The sequence below is a fragment of the Littorina saxatilis genome, linkage group LG13, assembly GCF_037325665.1.
Source record: "Littorina saxatilis isolate snail1 linkage group LG13, US_GU_Lsax_2.0, whole genome shotgun sequence".
Taxonomy (NCBI): domain Eukaryota; kingdom Metazoa; phylum Mollusca; class Gastropoda; order Littorinimorpha; family Littorinidae; genus Littorina; species Littorina saxatilis.
The window spans coordinates 2,240,430-2,258,808 of NC_090257.1; the positions used below are offsets into that span (position 1 = coordinate 2,240,430).

The following is an 18,379-nucleotide window of genomic DNA, read 5'->3' on the forward strand; positions in this document are numbered from 1 at the left end:
GTTCATCTTATTTTCCATCATTTTCTGATTCCAAAAACATATAAATATGTTATATTTGGATTAACAACAAGCTCTGAAAATTAAATATATAAAAATTATGATCAAAATTAAATTTTCGAAATCAATTTAAAAACACTTTCATCTTATTCCTTGTCGGTTCCTGATTCCAAAAACATATATAGATATGATATGTTTGGATTGAAAACACGCTCAGAAAGTTAAAACGAAGAGAGGTACAGAAAAGCGTGCTATCCTTCTCAGCGCAACTACTACCCCACTCTTCTTGTCAATTTCACTGCCTTTGCCATGAGCGGTGGACTGACGATGCTACGAGTATACGGTCTTGCTGCGTTGCATTGCGTTCAGTTTCATTCTGTGAGTTCGACAGCTACTTGACTAAATGTTGTAAATGAAAGGGTGTTTGTACTGTGTGTAAAAGCCTGACAGTGTCTGTGATGGTTTACGGGAGGCTGACTGTGCCTTTAATTTATTCGTTCTATTTATAATTGGTTCATATAAAATGTTAGTTAGTGTGTGTATGTGTGTGTGTGTGTGTGTGTGTGTGTGTGTGTGTGTGTGTTTGTGTGTGTGTGTGTGTGTGTGTGTATGTGTGTGTGTGTGTGTATGTTTGTGTACGTGCGTGTGTGTTTGTGCGTTGGGGTAGTGGTTGTGGTAGGGGAAGAAGAGAAATATACAACACTTTTTTTGAGTCTTGTTCGGAGTGGCGTTCTGTGTTCAGTTTGAACAACACGGCCAACAAGTTCAAATTAATTCTGTCCCTCATTTATTTTATTTTGTTTGGGCAGGTGACTCCAAAGAAAGGGGACATAATTCGCTTCCAACGCAAGGGTTACAGCCATTTTGCAATTTACATAGGTAGGACTGTATTTCCTGTCTAATGTTTCTATTGCTCTACATTGCCGTAAACTTTCTCTGCCTCTGTGTCTGTCTGTCTGTCTATTTGTCTGTCTGTCTGGCTGGCTGTCTGTCTGTCTGTATGTCTCTCCTCTCTCTCTCTCTCTCTCTCTCTCTCTCTCTCTCTCTCTCTCTCTCTCTCTCTCTCTCTCTTTCTCTCTCTCCCTCGCACTTCCCTCCATCCCTGCACACACACACACACACACACACACACACACACACACACATACTCGGACGCATGCATGAACGCACATATATCACAAGGAGGTCAACAAAGTCGTTCGTGTAGACAGCTCGTCATATAATGTCTACCAACGGAACCAACAAGTCTAAACCGCACCCAGTCATCTTCTCCCCCACCCCGTTCACATACCCCCCTCAGGAAATGTCTCTCCAGAGGACCAGTCCTGAAGCTGCGGGACCTCAGCAAACCGTTAGTTGCAATGAGGACGGATGCCAGTGGCACAGGCATCGGAGGAGTCTTGTTACAGGTGCATGACGGGATACAGCATCCAACAGCGTTTGGGAGCAGGAAACTACTCCCACGAGAGACACGCTACAGTACAATCGAGAGAGAGTGCTTAGCCATCGTCTGGACACTGACCAAGTTCCAGCGATACCTTTGGGGGCAGGAATTTCACCTGGAGACAGACCACAGACCACTCCAGTACATTACGTCGTCGTCGTACAAGAACGCGAGGATCATGCGCTGGTCACTGTCACTCCAGGAATTCCGGTTCACCATCAAGAGTCTGCCGGGAGACGACAACATCTTCGCTGACATTCTGTCAAATCATGCATCCAGCACCGAATATGCATACCACCGCTCATTGGTCTAAAACGCTTCCCTTTGCTGCACAATATTTACATATGTTTTAGACCAATGAGCGGTGGTATGCATATTCGGTGCCGGATGCATGATTTGACGCAAGGTGGATATTAGCGGCTCGCAAACGAAGATTCGTCCAAATGATGGTTAAAATCAACCTACAGCGAACGGAAGCTGAAAACTAAAGGTGCATGTTTTCAAAAAACAAGGGATTGTACAAAAGCCATGGGTTTCTATAAACTTCTGTTCAAGCGAAATGTCGTAACAGGCAATGGTTTTGGTGATCATGTGCAAATCAGGGGTCAGATTCGATAACAGAGCGAGAAAAACAAGAAATCAGGCAATTTTGCCACGTTCAGCCCGCGTGTGTTATCATGAGGATTACTAGCACCTTGGTACTTATCGTACACATAGCCCAACCATTTCCCTACCTTATTCTTTCAATATCACACAAGCGCGCTGCCCACACGACTTACCATAACGTTTTTCCCCAAGCAAATGACGAAAATGAGGCTGTATGTAGAGGTTACATGCCGAGTCTCAGTGATTATTAAAAATAATGGTCGAAGTTAGCGGATCATGAAAAATGCGAGCTTTACCGAGCTTTTTCATGACCGCGAACTGAGACCATTATTTTTTATAATCACTGACGAGGTGTGTAACCTCTTTATTCCTCCTTTCTTCAGTTATTCAAAGAAAAGAGGAGTTTTTTTGCGAAAGTTTGATCGAATCCTATTCACTCAACCAGTCAACCTGCGCAGGCGATCGATTAATGCGCGATTGTATAGTTCCGTGCAAATCATTCCATTCTGTTAACACTTCTTGTCAGTGTTCCTATTTTGGACTAAAATCAAATACACAGATATGCCGTTATTCTGCTGTGGCGGCAAAGGCAGATATTGCATGTTCTGTATATGTTTTGGTATCGCTTAGGATGATGTTCTTTCGTCAAATGGGACTAGCAGACGAACTTTTGCACCCGTGTTCCAACGTTAAAAACTGTATGAAGTTCAGTTTTCTGGGGAAAATAGTGTATGAAACCGCTTTATGTTGTTTAAATTGATGAGATGCGTGCATTTTGTTGCGTGTGATCTGTTTATTAAATGAAATATTGTTGAAAACTGACCGTCGGATTGCAGTCTGTTGTCGAAGAAACTGAGTGAAAAGAAATTTCAAAGGGGAACTACTCTTGTCGCTGGACAAAGTATGAGAGTTACTTGCCTTGGGAATTTGCTTGTGATAGACGTTTGTGCACAGCAGACCTAGATTCAGAAAACAACCAAACCCATGGATTTGATATGGAGATTCATGTGTTGAAGCCTAGAGTTGCTGGTTTAAATGCGGACAGTTTGTATTGTTTTCTCCAGAGATGTATATGTCGTGCATTAGAGAGTTCGGGACTTTTCAGTCGCAAAAGTATTACCGACGCAGAACAGCTTCTCAGCCAATTGCGCTATCGAGGATTCAGGCTGTTGCTGGGTCGTTCTTTGTTTGGTTGCTGGGTGTTTATCGAAAAATAACTAGCTCTACAAGTTTACAGAGGTAAAGAAGCAGAGGGGGGAATAAGAACGGAAACATCCTGCGGATGAACGGAAACATCCGGTGGATGAACGGAATCAGTTGACACACCGTGTAGTTTAGCAGCACAATTGACGACTGTCCATCGAGGACCTTGGATGTTAATCGCGCGGGAAGATAAAATGCCCGAAGAGAATGCAAGAAAAGGTTCCAGGCCTTACCTGTGTTAACTGAGACGCGATCGTCAAAGCACTTTAACAGGTAACTTTAATAGGCATTCGAATATCGATATTTTGTGTATCGCGTAAGCTGAACCGATTAACATTGCAAAAACTAGTTCGTAGAGGACAGATTGTAAAAACAAGAGGTAATCTTGAACTTTAGCGTGTTAAATTCATAGCTTAGAATCCAGTGACATTCTTTACTTATTTTTCATACAAGTCCATGTAAGCAAGCCAAAGAACATTTGTCGTGAAATTAATTTACGGATTGAGTTTCAAACTTAAGCATAATTAATTAATTTGGTTGTTCAATCGACGAAAATGCACCGAAAATGGCGTACGTTGTCAACCATGGGACGTCATTTACACGAAAGAGTTGTCTCCCTTGTCCGATCATACGGATAATTCCTTCTTTGATCCATGTAAACAAAATGCACTCGTACAGTTCATCGGAGTTCATTCCGTAACTTCAAACGGATCTAAAATGACTTGTTATGATTACAAGTGCAGGTTCTACAAATTTGGAGACTTAAATGCCTCTGAATTCTGAGCTATGAATTTAACACGCTAAAGTTCACCCAACAAGATGTTCAGTAACCTGTCCATGAGAAGAGGATTGCGGCCAGATGCTGGGGAAGAATAATCTGAGAAGCCGCCAAATATCTTATTTCTCTGGATCAGTTTAGCTGAAGTTCGACGGGACTTTCACGAAGCTAGCAGCGAGGTTACAGGAAAGTCCGTATAGTTGGACCCAGAAAGGTCACGGGACGAAGTGAACTGGTTAGGTCGAGATCGCCAGTCGGAGAATTTTAAGCAAACAAACAAACAAAAAATTGTTTCAACAATAGGTAAGACAAAGAAACTTGCACAATAGTAAATTTTTAAATCACAGCCATTCAGACTGGCTAAACAAGGTGTCTAGGTTAAGTTGTATCGTTGCTTTGCAGTTTTATTCTGGTTAGTGGAACATAGCTTGGCTTAGTTTCAGTATGCATTTGTTGTTGTTGTTGTTGTTGTAATTAACGTTTAACTGTTGTTGATGTTGTTGGTGTTGTTGCTGCTGCATCTGTTTTGTTGTTGTTGTTGTCGTCGTCGTATTCGTCGTTCTTGTTGGTGTTGATGTTGTCGTTGTTGTTATTATTGTTTGTGTGTGTGTGTGTTTGTTCGTGTGTGCGTTTTCAGGTGTGTGGTCTCTGAACTCTCTTTTATGTTTGTTTTTTGTTGAGTTGTTGTTGAAAAAGAATGCCTCAAGACTTTAAATAATAACATGTGAGAAACTGGAGATCAGCATACCTCATGAAATGTTCCGCACCACCAAAAGAATGTAGGAGGTAGGCCGACTTAAAACATAGCGGCAAATGACATTTAGTGCAAATGCATCCAATACTGGAAATCATCAAGAAAAACTTGTGAGAGAAAAAACACGAAAAAAAAACTACAATATTTAACAAAACTTTATAAACAGCGTGATAAAATCGATGCTTGCCTACCTTATTCAGCCCAACACACGACGAGCAAGACTTTTAAATTCCATGAAACAAGGGCAATGGGCTATGTCGAGGAGATGAAAGTTCACAGTCCTGGCTATCTTCCTTGCCATTGTCATTGCGGCGTGCGTTTCCATGCGATATAGTTAATGCACCAAACTCCATGGTGTCAGCGAACAAGCCAAACATGTGTTTGATAATGCACTTGCTTCAATACACTCGCTGGATGATTCTGGGGTGTCGAACAGTGTGCCACAAGTTTTGTCATTCCGTGCAGCACGTGCGGATTTACTGTGCCCGCTACTCGTGTGAAGGTTGCGCGGTGTTGTGTCTCTGTCATTCCGTGTAGCTCGTGGGATTTACTGTGTTCACTACTCTTTACCAGTGTGAAGGTCGCGCGTTGCGGTGTCTCTGTCATTCCGTGTAGCACGTGGGATTTACTGTGTTCACTACTCTTTACTAGTGTGAAGGTCGCGCGGTGTTGTGTCTCTGTCATTCCGTGGAGCACGTGGGATTTACTGTGTTCACTCTACTCTTTACTAGTGTGAAGGTCGCGCGGTGTTGTGTCTCTGTCATTCCGTGGAGCACGTGGGATTTACTGTGTTCACTCTACTCTTTACTAGTGTGAAGGTCGCGCGGTGTTGTGTCTCTGTCATTCCGTGTAGCACGTGGGATTTACTGTGTTCACTCTACTCTTTACTAGTGTGAAGGTCGCGCGGTGTTGTGTCTCTGTCATTCCGTGTAGCACGTGGGATTTACTGTGTTCACTCTACTCTTTACTAGTGTGAAGGTCGCGCGGTGTTGTGTCTCTGTCATTCCGTGTAGCACGTGGGATTTACTGTGTTCACTCTACTCTTTACTAGTGTGAAGGTTGCGCGGTGTTGTGTCTCTGTCATTCCGTGTAGCTCGTGGGATTTACTGTGTTCACTACTCTTTACCAGTGTGAAGGTTGCGCGGTGTTGTGTCTCTGTCATTCCGTGTAGCTCGTGGGATTTACTGTGTTCACTACTCTTTACCAGTGTGAAGGTCGCGCGTTGCGGTGTCTCTGTCCTGAGTTCTTCAACAAGTTCAAAGCCATCCTGAACTCAGGTCAAAATGAGTTCGGCTCATTCTATTCCTGACAGGATGCCTTGGTTTTCCTTGTCTGGCGAGGAAATCGATTTTTTACATATTTAGATCTTTTCGTAATGTTTGTTTGTTTGTTTGTTTGTTTGCTTAACGCCCAGCCGACCACGAAGGGCCATATCAGGGCGGTGCTGCTTTGACATATAACGTGCGCCACACACAAGACAGAAGTCGCAGCACAGGCTTCATGTCTCACCCAGTCACATTATTCTGACACGGGACCAACCAGTCCTAGCACTAACCCCATAATGCCAGACGCCAGGCGGAGCAGCCACTAGATTGCCAATTTTAAAGTCTTAGGTATGACCCGGCCGGGGTTCGAACCCACGACCTCCCGATCACGGGGCGGACGCCTTACCACTAGGCCAACCGTGCCGGTTTTTCGTAATGTGTTATGGATGTAAGCAGACTCGCGATCGTCGATAATGATTGTTCATGGTGTTGTGTAATTTTTAAATTACAGAGGAATTGATATGTAAGACAGTTTCAAGCGAGCTATTTTTCGCGGCTGTATTTACTGTGCAAACAACTCTAAATATGGCAAAAGTGTCACGTGATAATCAACCGTTTGGTTTCGGCGCTCGCTGGAGCAGACGATTTTTTGACAGTGATGCAACCATATATTACGGTCTCCTTCCGGCAGCAATCCCAAAATTTCGACTTGTTTTGACCTTAGAACGATGTCTTTATCATAACTGTAAAGAACAGAACGGAGATCACTGTCAAGTCGGCCAATCTGCAATCATTTTCGTCTCCCGAACACTGCTCGCAAACAACAAATGGGAGATAACTCTGTATTCTTGTTTTGATAGATTCGCGTAGGACTTTAGCCTCCGGTCAGAGGGACTAAAGCGATAGCGTGGAGCGATGATGATCAGAATGGTTCAAAGCAAGATGCGTGCAAAACTCTGTATGGTGTCGGCTTTCGTCTGAATAGTGCTCGCATCTGCAGTATTTTCAATGCAAATTCAAGGCAACGCAATTTTACTTCAACTGAGAAACTCTAGGGTTCCGTGAAATGTGTGAAAAATTACATCAACCTCTCCTCAAGTCTTATAATAAGACACACCACTTCATATATATCGTGAGGCTTGACACACACAAAATGAAGTTTCTGAGTTAGGCTATAATTAGGGCCTATGTCGTTTTCACAGAATTGACTCAGAAAGATACTGACCGCGCAGCGTTTGAGACTGCGTTATGGAGCTCAAACTTGAATCACAATTTTCCAAGCCATGACTTACAACAGCAATACAAAAAGGGTTAAAAGTTGACTCGATTCGCATGAAAGTTTGGTGGCATGTTTTGGAATGATCACTCTATGCAGGGCAATTGTGCCAAACTGGTATAGAGATTTCAAGCGGGGTAGAGGAGCGGCCTGGAAAATATGGCTGCCTGAATGGCGGGGTAAAAACGGTCATACACGTAAAAATCCACTCGTGCGAAAATACGAGTGTAAGTGGGAGTTTCAGCCCATGAACGCAGAAGAAGAAGAAGATACCCACCCATGTTTATTTCTTTCATCCGTTACCTTCGAAAACATTAGCGCCGTTGAACAAATGATAACAGGACATCCCCAAATCTCAATCAGGGAGATCCATAGGAAAATGATCAAAACGTCCCCAAAAAGTATAGGCTACTGACATCTAGCCAAATGTAGGTCTCCATGATTTCCTGTTAAAATAACTAACGTGCAGTCCATGTTCTAGGCCACTTAAGTTTTGGGATGGGGGGGGAGTCGTTTAATACACACTCACAAAAACAACACTCAAGCAATTGACGATTTGTTGTCAAGGTAAACTGAGAGAAAACAAGAAATTCCTCCGAGGTAGGAAAAACACCCCCGTCCTTACCATTCTCACTGCCACCAACTGAGAAGGTTATTTCCCTTTGACCATTAATATGTCCTTCTATAAGTCCTTGTAGAATCTTAATCCACCAATAACTCCCTAACCGTGTGTTTGACTGGTCCCAATTTTTGTAAGGACCGTCTCAGGAATGTATAGAACCTGTTCACCAAGTTTGGTGACGATCGGTCCGTTCATTCTTGAGATCTATATGCGAACACAAACAAACAAACAAACACATCGACCGAATCCTATACACACCAAATAACTCCCTAACCGTGTGTTTGACTGGTCCCAATTTTTGTAAGGACCGTCTCAGGAATGTATAGAACCTGTTCACCAAGTTTGGTGACGATCGGTCCGTTCATTCTTGAGATCTATATGCGAACACAAACAAACAAACAAACACATGGAGCGAATCCTATACACACCCCTATACCGGGGGTGTAAAAATACAGCGTTGTTCATTTTATATCCGGGGTCACTCAGCACTAGCTATTCCTCAGAAATACAAATATGCAAGCACTGTTCGGTATTACTCATTGCAAAGGTATTGTTCAGGCTAACATTTACGAACGCTTGACACTAAGATAATGTGCAGTATCAAACAGACAAAGCCTTCCTGTTTCATAGTCCCTTTGCCACAAATGTACCCAGAATGTTTGTCGAGAATATGCAGGTTGATGTATAGGAAACGCACGGGGGTTGAACCCCTTTTTATGATATAGTCCATTTTTGACTGAATGTATTCCGGTAGACGTACAGGAAATAGAGACGTGTGTGTGTGTGTGTGTGTGTGTGTGTGTGCGTGTGTACGTGTGCGTGCGTGCGTGTGTGTGTGTGTGTGTGTGTGTGTGTGTGTGTGTATAATGTGTATTATTATTAGTTTCAATCAATTTGATTCAAATTTGGTCAAATTTTCTATGTCTTAATCTAGACTGTAGATTGCATTTCAGCTTCGAGGCTTTCCAATTACTTGATTAATTCGCTAATCAAACTACTACAATAATTAGATTAAAATTAAAGCAAAAGCGTTGCGCGTTGGGCTAGTCAAGCCTTACAATTATCAGTAATGATCCATGGTTGTCAGTGTCGATCGAAAAATTTCAGACAGACAGATTGACCAAATGTTTTAATACTATTTCATGTTCACCCGAATGCGGCGTATGGCTGTCTAAATGGCAGGGTAAAAAAAACCAAGTCGCGTAAGGCGAAATTACTACATTTAGTCAAGCTGTGGAACTCACAGAATGAAACTGAACGCACTGCATTTTTTCACAATGACCATAGTCCGCCGCTTGTGCATAACGGAGTGAAACTGACGAGCCTGTTCAGCGCGGTAGTGGTTTCGCTGTGCTGCATAGCACGCTTTTCTGTACCTCTCTTCGTTTTAACTTTCTGAGCGTGTTTTTAATCCAAACATATCATATCTATATGTTTTTGGAATCAGGAACCGACAAGGAATAAGATGAAATTGTTTTTAAATCGATTTCGGAAATTTAATTTTAATCATAAATTTTATATTTTTAATTTTCAGAGCTTGTTTTTAATCCAAATATAACATGTTTATATGTTTTTGGAATCAAGAAATGATGTAGAATAAGATGAATGCAAATTTGGATCGTTTTATATTAAAAACAATTATTACAATTTTCAGATTTTTAATGACCAAAGTCATCAATTAATTTTTTTCCACCAAGCTGAAATGCAATACCGAAGTCCGGCCTTCGTCGAAGATTGCTTGGCCAAAATTTCAATCAATTTGATTGAAAAATGAGGGTGTGACAGTGCCGCCTCAACTTTTACAAAAAGCCGGATATGACGTCATCAAAAGTATTTATCGAAAAAAAGAAAAAATGTCCGGGGATATCATTCCCAGGAACTCTCATGTCAAATTTCATAAAGATCGGTCCAGTAGTTTGGTCTGAATCGCTCTAGACACACACACGCACAGACAGACAGACAGACAGACACACACACACACACACACACACACACACACACACACACACACACACACACACACACACACACACCACGACCCTCGTCTCGATTCCCCCTCTATGTTAAAACATTTAGTCAAAACTTGACTAAATGTAAAGGGCATACGCCTTAAAAACGTGGGCTTATTAAACCATGAAAGCAGAAGAAGAAGAAGAAGAAGAAGAAGAAGAAGAAGAAACTCTCTTTCTGTTATTTTGCATGATCCCTCATGATGATCCTTCATATCGCAGACAAGAGAAACTCCTAAAAACTCTCTTCAACAACTTGTTTATATTACCCTTAACTTGATTTACACGCACTGTTTGGTAGATGAAAGGGCAAAGCCAATAGGTGTTCAAGAAGAGAATATCGATCGATCAGATGTCATTCGATGTGCGCACGGCTGATACACACTCTGCAGAGGACTAGCTCCACAGTCACAGGTATGCTTTTCTTACTGAGTTACTTTGATTTGGTTCTTTTTACATTCGCTCAATATTTGACCGATTCCCGAAGAAATAAGAAGAGAGAGAGACAGATAGAGACAGATAGAGACAGACAGAGAGAGAGAGAGAGACAGATAGAGAGAGAGACAGATAGAGAGAGACACACAGAGAGACACACAGAGAGAGACACACAGAGAGAGACACAGAGACAGACAGACAGACAGACACAGAAAAATAGATGGGGGAGGGGGGGGGGGGGGGGGGAGAAGAGAGGAAGAGAGAGGAGGGTGTATGTCTGTCTGTCAGTGTATAGAACAATTGCCCCCCCCTCCCCTCCCGCAACAAATTTGAAATGAACAATTGTAAGAAAATGTACTTGATGGATGGTTTATATAAATCTTTGCATGTGAATTCAGCCAGTTAATATCCCTATACTGACAAAACCGGATGATATCACTCTTCTTTTTCTGTCCCTGTAACGGACAGTCAGACAGACAGACAGACAAGCACACACACACACACACACACACACACACACACACACACACACACATGAACGAGCACACACATTGGGGCCATGTCCACATTTTTCAGGAAACAAATTCGCCCAAAACCCTGTTAGGTAACACTTTTCGACTGTCAAAAAAACCCACCCCCCTTTGTCTCCGAACTCATACAGCCTGTCGATAAGCGTGGTCAACGACAATATACAAAATACAGCTTGTTGACTTTTTGATACTTGACTGGAACCTATAAATAACCTTGCTTTTCTCAAAAAGAAAAATCCGTTTTGTGTTTTTAAGAAGTGTGTGCCTAGTTGCAGACATTGAAATAAAGTAGCTAGCTAACTATTTATTTATGTAGACACTAGTTTCTCAGAAAATGCAATGCAAGTTGTTGACAAAAAAATTGTACTTTTTTTTCTTCTTTATTTGCAGTCGTCAACTCAAGCTAGGCAGGGATTAAAACTGGCGTTGATTATGGTTTGTATGATGTGTAAACGCATATACGTACGAACGGATGCCCGTGCATTAACTTGCAAGAGAGAGAGAGAGAGAGAGAGAGAGAGAGAGAGAGAGAGAGAGAGAGAGAGAGAGAGAGAGAGAGAGAGAGATTGAGAGAGAGAGAGAGAGAGAGAAAGAGAGAGTTAACATGCTAGGAAACTGTTTTCTTAATAGTGTGTGTGTGTGTGTGTGTGTGTGTGTGTGTAAGTGCGTGCGTGCGTATGTGTGTGTGCGTGCGTCTGTGTGTGAATGTGTGTGTGTGTGTGTGTGTGTGTGTATGTGTGTGTGTGTGTGTGTGTATGTGTGTCTGTCTGTCTGTTACAGGCGCAACCAAACAAGGGTGACATCATCCGGTTTCGTCGGGAAATTTACGATCATTTTGCAGTTTATATCGGTAAGATCCAAGTGAATATTTGTTTTCAGTTATGTGCACATGAGAGACATCAACAGGCCGGAGAAAATCACTTCTTAAAATTGAGCAAAATTTACAGAGATGAAGAACAGAAGAAAAAAAATCAATGTCTCAAAATGGGGGCAGTCCCAGATAGGCGGGGGGGGGGGGGGGGGGAGTCATAAAAGGACGTCCCACTGTATTGTGTATCTGACCGGCAATTACCCGACAGGCAACTGTTCAAACGGCAATTGTCTTATTAGCCAGCAGTCGTCCGCAGGAAATTGTTGGACAACTGCCACTCGGCAACTACTGTGGGTACCTGACGACAAACAAAGCAGAAACAATTCACTTCGTTTTCGAAGCTTTAAAGTACTGATTTTATTCGTCTGAAGTTAAGATATCCCTACCCATTCTTGTTTTCTTTCTTAAATGCTATACACTTGCTATGTGACCCAGAGCCATATAAGTCCATGGAGGCTTGACCAAGTGCACGACAGGGACTGGCTCCCAAAATGAGGCAGGGGTACATTTGCTGGCCAGGAGTGGGGGAGGACATTTACTTTACGTTAACATCGGTGGTGGCTGTGTTATTTAAAAAAAATGTTTTAGTGTTGATCTTTTAGTTTCAGTCCGGCAGATGATTGACTAAATGTGCTTTTATCGCGTTACGGGACTTGTTTTGTCTCGGCCAGCCACCTAAATATGAATTTTAATCGGCCTTTGACGTCACATGGCTCAAAGAAAGGTTATTCATTTCCATGAACCTATCTGTACACAAAAACAGAAATGTAACTGTTCGATGAGCGGCTTCTTCGCACTCGTTGTCAATGGCCACGAGTTACCTTTGAACTATAAAACACCTCTTTTTATATTTAGTCAAGTTTTGACTAAATATTTTAACATCGAGGGGGAATCGAAACGAGGGTCGTGGTGTATGTGCGTGCGTGTGTGCGTGTGTGCGTGCGTGTGTGTGTGTGTGTGTGTGTAGAGCGATTCAGACTAAACTACTGGACCGATCTTTATGAAATTTGACATGAGAGTTTCTGGGTATGAAATCCCCGAACGTTTTTTTCATTTTTTTGATAAATGTCTTTGATGACGTCATATCCGGCTTTTCGTGAAAGTTGAGGCGGCACTGTCACGCCCTCATTTTTCAACCAAATTGGTTCAAATTTTGGTCAAGTAATCTTCGACGAAGCCCGGGGTTCGGTATTGCATTTCAGCTTGGTGGCTTAAAAATTAATTAATGACTTTGGTCATTAAAAATCGGAAAATTGTAAAAAAAAATAAAAATTTATAAAACGATTCAAATTTACGTTTATCTTATTCTCCATTATTTGCTGATTCCAAAAAACATATAAATATGTCATATTCGGATTAAAAACAAGCTCTGAAAATTAAATATATAAAAATTATTATCAAAATTAAATTGTCCAAATCAATTTAAAAACACTTTCATCTTATTCCTTGTCGGTTCCTGATTCCAAAAACATATAGATATGATATGTTTGGATTAAAAACACGCTCAGAAAGTTAAAACAAAGAGAGGTACAGAAAAGCGTGCTATCCTTCTTAGCGCAACTACTACCCCGCTCTTCTTGTCAATTTCACTGCCTTTGCCATGAGCGGTGGACTGACGATGCTACGAGTATACGGTCTTGCTGAAAAATGGCAGCTACTTGACTAAATATTGTATTTTCGCCTTACGCGACTTGTTTTAATTTTAGGAGACGGCAGAGTTATTCACAGGGCAGGGGATCCCCAGAAGCAGGACGACGCCAAAGCGGAGATCAGAGTAGACAGCCTGAGAGATGTGGCTGGACCAAAGAGGAAAGCAGAACTTGCCAACTACCTGGATAAGAAACACAGGTATTTAGTCCCCCCTCCCCCCCCCCCCCCAGCCACCATGAAACGAGGGGTGTTTATTGGGTGTTGGAAAAGTGGCTAGAGGTCTTTAACGTGCTACTGTGACGACGACGATGCTGCTGCTGCTGCTGCTGCTGCTGCTGCTGATGATGATGATGACAATGAGGAGGAGGAGAAGGATGATGATCTTCTTCTTCTTCTTGTTGCCGCTACACGTGGAGACCAGTCCAATTTAGAAATGTAGTGGTCATCTGCAGGGACGCCGCCGTGCCGTACAGCTTATCCTGGATGGGGGTCGGCTCCGGCCACATCTTCCTTCTCAACAACTGGAAGTTCCCGCAGTCTTGTAGGATGTGGTGGGTGTCCTGCTCTGCTTCTCCACAGGGACACATCGGGGATGGCACAACTTTCAGCTTTGAGTGGAGGTGTTTGTTCAGCCTGTTGTGCCCTGTTCGCAGCCTAAAGATGGTGACCTGCTCTGGTCTTGAGAGCAGGTGAAGGCTGTCTTTTTGAGCCGGGGTTCGGAACAGGGCTTTAGTGATGGTATTTAGCTCGGCAAGGCTCACGGCGTTGTCTTCTTGTTCTTTTTCTGCACCGGATTTTGCCAGGTCATCGGCTTTCTCATTTCCCTCTATGCCGCAGTGTGAGGGGATCCACTGAAGCACTGTCCGTAGGCTCTTGATGTTGTTGAGGGCCTTCTTCAATGAGGGTTGACTGTCACTGTTATAGGCTTGCAGCACAGAGAGGGCGTCTGTTAGGAAGACGACATTTGTGTTGTGGTCTGCTCTTGTTGCAATGGTGTGTGCTGCCTGAATGAGAGCGTATACCTCTGCCTTGTAGTTGGTGCAGTAAAGCCCGGGGTCAGGCTATCTCCAATTAGGTGGCGGGGCGACCATCCCCAACCCGGCGGGTCCCCAGGTGGCGGATAGGGGGTGTCCCTTAGATATAAGGGATTGCAGCGATATAAGTCGGGCTTGCCCGGACGAATAAGCTGTCCTGGACCAACTGGCGGTGTTCCTATCAGAGCGGGGTGGTTAACAGGTGGCACTGTTGACTAGTAAATACCCTATGTGCTCATACAGGTTCATCACGCGGATAAGAGGCGCGTTAAAACCCCTGCTACCTGTGCTCCCAGGTAAGGTCCCTGACCAGGAGCTAAGGGTGGGGTAACCCCGACAGAAACCTCTAGTGCTGAAGTCGGCGGTACTGAGCGAGACAGCGCACTTTAACGGATCACAGTACCACGCACACCATCGCCATGAATACACGCAGAAGGATGATGATGATGAGGATGATGATGAGGATGATAAGTGCAGTCATCTTCAGCTTCGGAGAAACTCGATTGTTTTCATTTTGATTGTTGTTTTGTTTCAAGGCCTCTGCCACCGGACGAGATCGTAGAACGAGCACGGAAAAGGCTCGGACAGAAAGGCTACAACCTTCTCTCCAAGAACTGCGAGCATTTCGCCACCTGGTGTCGCTACGGGGATGGCATTGGCGTGACACAAGGGGAGGGCATCAGCGAGCAGGTCACCCACTACACCAACAATTTTGGCATGGGTATAGTCGACGACTGCCCCGAGTTCGTCATGGATCAGATGCCAGAGCGTGGGGCTGAAATCGCCATTCCTTAAAGGCCAACATCGGCTGGTATGCGGGCGCGACAGATGTAGCTCTGGTTTTTGTGCGTGTTTGTCTGGACTACATCCAAAGTCGCTGGCACCGCAAAAGTTAGCGCTGTGGCCTCCTACTATATCAAGGCTGTGTGCCTTGGAGACGGCTTTAAACTAGTATGACACCAACACAAATATAGCCTACCGGCGATCTTATAACTTATCATTCTTAACACGTGTTATATACTAATACGTGGTGTCCCGACACTTGATTTCTTACATTTCATTTTGGATGTTGATGTGACCCGATAAGCAGAAACCATCCTGATTGAGAGAGAACCCCGTAAACTTATTGTTACTTCTTCAGAATACACACCTAGAACAATAACTGTTTATACATCCAAAACAGATAGACTGCTAACGTTCCAACATTTTGTAATTAAGGCCAAAAAAATAAAAAGGTGTGGTTAAGGTAACATAGCCACAAAAAATAGGGTAGGAAGGTAGGCAATCACTTTTTTTTTTTAACTTTTTTTTCTAATGTGTACAAATTAAACCTACTTGACAGGGAAATAAGTGTGCGACTCGGGCGCTTTCGCTTTCATTGCGTTTTCTGCACTCGTTTTCTTGGTTTTTTTTTTGTTTTTTTTTGACAAATGTAATAAAAAGTTATAGGGTCGGCCCCTAAAAATAGGGTAGGTCAGGTTACCGTAACCACACCTATTTTTTTTTTTAGGCCTAACAAGTGTTCGTCTTTCTCTCTACTTAAAAGACCACTGGGTCGACGTACTGTAAATCTAACGTTTTATTTTGCCATTAATTAAACGTTCCAACTGCCTACCATTCTTGTTTGTTGAAGACACGAGTCATCACATAAGAATTCAAGTTATGATGAACCCATTGTCGATACGTTTAACTGCAAAAGCTGAACTTGTTTTGTATTAGTCGCTGCAACAGTTCTGACTCAGTCAATATATGTGACCCTCCACCACGGAATGAGTCACATGTCACCTTTGCATGATTTTCATATTTTTACATTTTCCTAAAGAGTTTTGTATGCTCTATCCAGTGGTGAAAACCGTTTCAGAAAAGAGCGGTTATAAGCCTGTGACTAAGGTGACCCTCACACTGCTACCAGACACTCCCCGGACTTATATTAAGCCTAGCGCAGAACCGCGCGAGGCGACATACGACTCATTTCGACTCATATTTCCTTCTTGTTAGGCTGATACCCTTCTAATTGTTCGCATACCAAAATCAACAATGTGCACCACCAGATCTGTCCAGGCTTTAACACGTAAAATTGGCAACCTCCCACTTGGAAACATACTAAACTTAACAGCCTGGCCAGTTCGTGTGTGTAGAGTAGTAGAGTGGGATATTTTTGTTGTATCAATGTTGTAGATTGACACATGACTGTGTCACTTTCGAAATTGATTGATCAAAGGATTCCAACTGTGCAGAAAGAGCAAACAGACTGTTTATTTTTTATTTTTTAATATACGCTCGAGAGGAAGGATTTTGTTATTCAATGCAAAAACCTGGAAACATAAAATTAAAAATTAAAAAAAAACACTTGGTAAACTGGTTTCGCTTCGGGTTGAGCAATAAGCAAACAAGTCATGGACAAATATTTGTCGTTTGCACGTTCCACGTTCTTCAGCTACGTTGATGATCTTGGACATGATGCAGATGGTGCACAATGTGTACGTTTGTGTGCCTGTGCCTGTATGTATCATATCAGTAAGTTTGCCATCGCCAAACTAGTTTTCCAAGTAGGCCATGGTAATTTTGGAAGGACGGATGGGAGACTGGAATAACAACTGGTATTGGAAATAAAACTGCATAGAATTGCTTTGAATTAAAGCGCTTGAAAGATTTCGTTAGAGTTGCTTTTTTAATGAACAATTTCATTTATGTGTACTTCAATGTACAAATAGCTTTGTATCTCAAACGAAGTATTCAAATTAAATTTGTAGTTTTGACCCTAAAGAGAGCACATTCTACACGAGAGCGTTTGTCAAAGGAAAGAATCTTGATCTATTTTAAAACATTTTGTGCCTTGAATATTTGCAATCTGTTTAATAATTATCAGCATTTTCAATCTCCGGCTTCTTCCGATATCATTTCCATAATATTTGTGTTTACTCTTTGAAAATGACCATCTGAGAATTGGTAACAGAATAAAGATTAATAAAATGTCTTGAAATAAACAGCATAAACAAACACTATTCTTCAGTGTTTTGGTACGGTCTCTGTTTGCAGGTGCACATGCGTGTGTGTGTGTGTGTGTGTGTGTGTGTGTGTGTGTGTGTGTGTGTGTGTGTGTGTGTGTGTGTGTGTCTGTGTCTGTGTGTGTGTTCCTGTCTCCAATTAAGTTTTTTTTAGTCTGCTTGGATGTCGGTATGCGTGCATTAAAATTCTACAAAGGCGTGATACATAATTACTAACCCCTCACCATCCTTCCCTGCACTCCTTTACCCCTCTTTCCTATGTGTAATCCTATATGCGAAAGCATAACAAATTCTGCAGCATGCGCCTGCCTCTGTTTGTACGCCGTGCATGTTCTCGTCAATCGGGATTACCCGATTTGTCGACCAAAATGGTTGCTCTGTTTTTTTCAAGGGGAATGCTGCCAAACACGCCAAGGTCTATTTTTACAGACAGCTAATTTGATTATAGATATTAGTCATGGTTATATAGATAGGTTGTTTACTATCCTCCACCTGAAACCAACCCGACTCCCTCCCTCACCACCTCCACCCCCACCCCAAAACCCCTTCAGCACCGTCCGTCTGACCGCAATAAGATGTTGTGTCACTCGTTCAGCTGCATTCTAATACCTGCGTTGAAACATACATCTGAAATACGATCGGCTCAATGTGACTACAATTAGTGTGTGTATATGTGTGTGTGTGTGTCAGTGTGTGTGTGTGGTGTGTGTGTGTGTGTGTGTGTTTGTGTGTATGTGTGTGGTTTTATGTGTGTGCTTGCGTGCGTGTCTTTCTGTCTTTCTGTTTGTTGTTGCTTTTGGGGTCCAGCGGACCATATAGGCCAAATCAGGACCCCTCTGTCTGTCTGTGTACGTACGTGTGTGTGCCTGTGCGTGTATGTTTGTACACGCTACGAGG

General features: G+C 42.7%; 1 protein-coding gene across 1 annotated transcript; it reads left to right on the top strand.

Moving 5' to 3' along the window:
* The first annotated feature begins 10,154 nt into the window (after window positions 1–10,154).
* On the top strand, window positions 10,155–15,916 carry LOC138946250 (phospholipase A and acyltransferase 3-like). Its single transcript, XM_070317790.1, has 5 exons — window positions 10,155–10,368; window positions 11,310–11,354; window positions 11,700–11,769; window positions 13,497–13,638; window positions 15,011–15,916. Exons 2-5 carry the CDS (start codon window positions 11,352–11,354, stop codon window positions 15,267–15,269), a joined length of 474 nt encoding a protein of 157 aa, XP_070173891.1. The 5' UTR covers window positions 10,155–10,368; window positions 11,310–11,351; the 3' UTR covers window positions 15,270–15,916.
* Window positions 15,917–18,379: the final 2,463 nt, after the last annotated feature.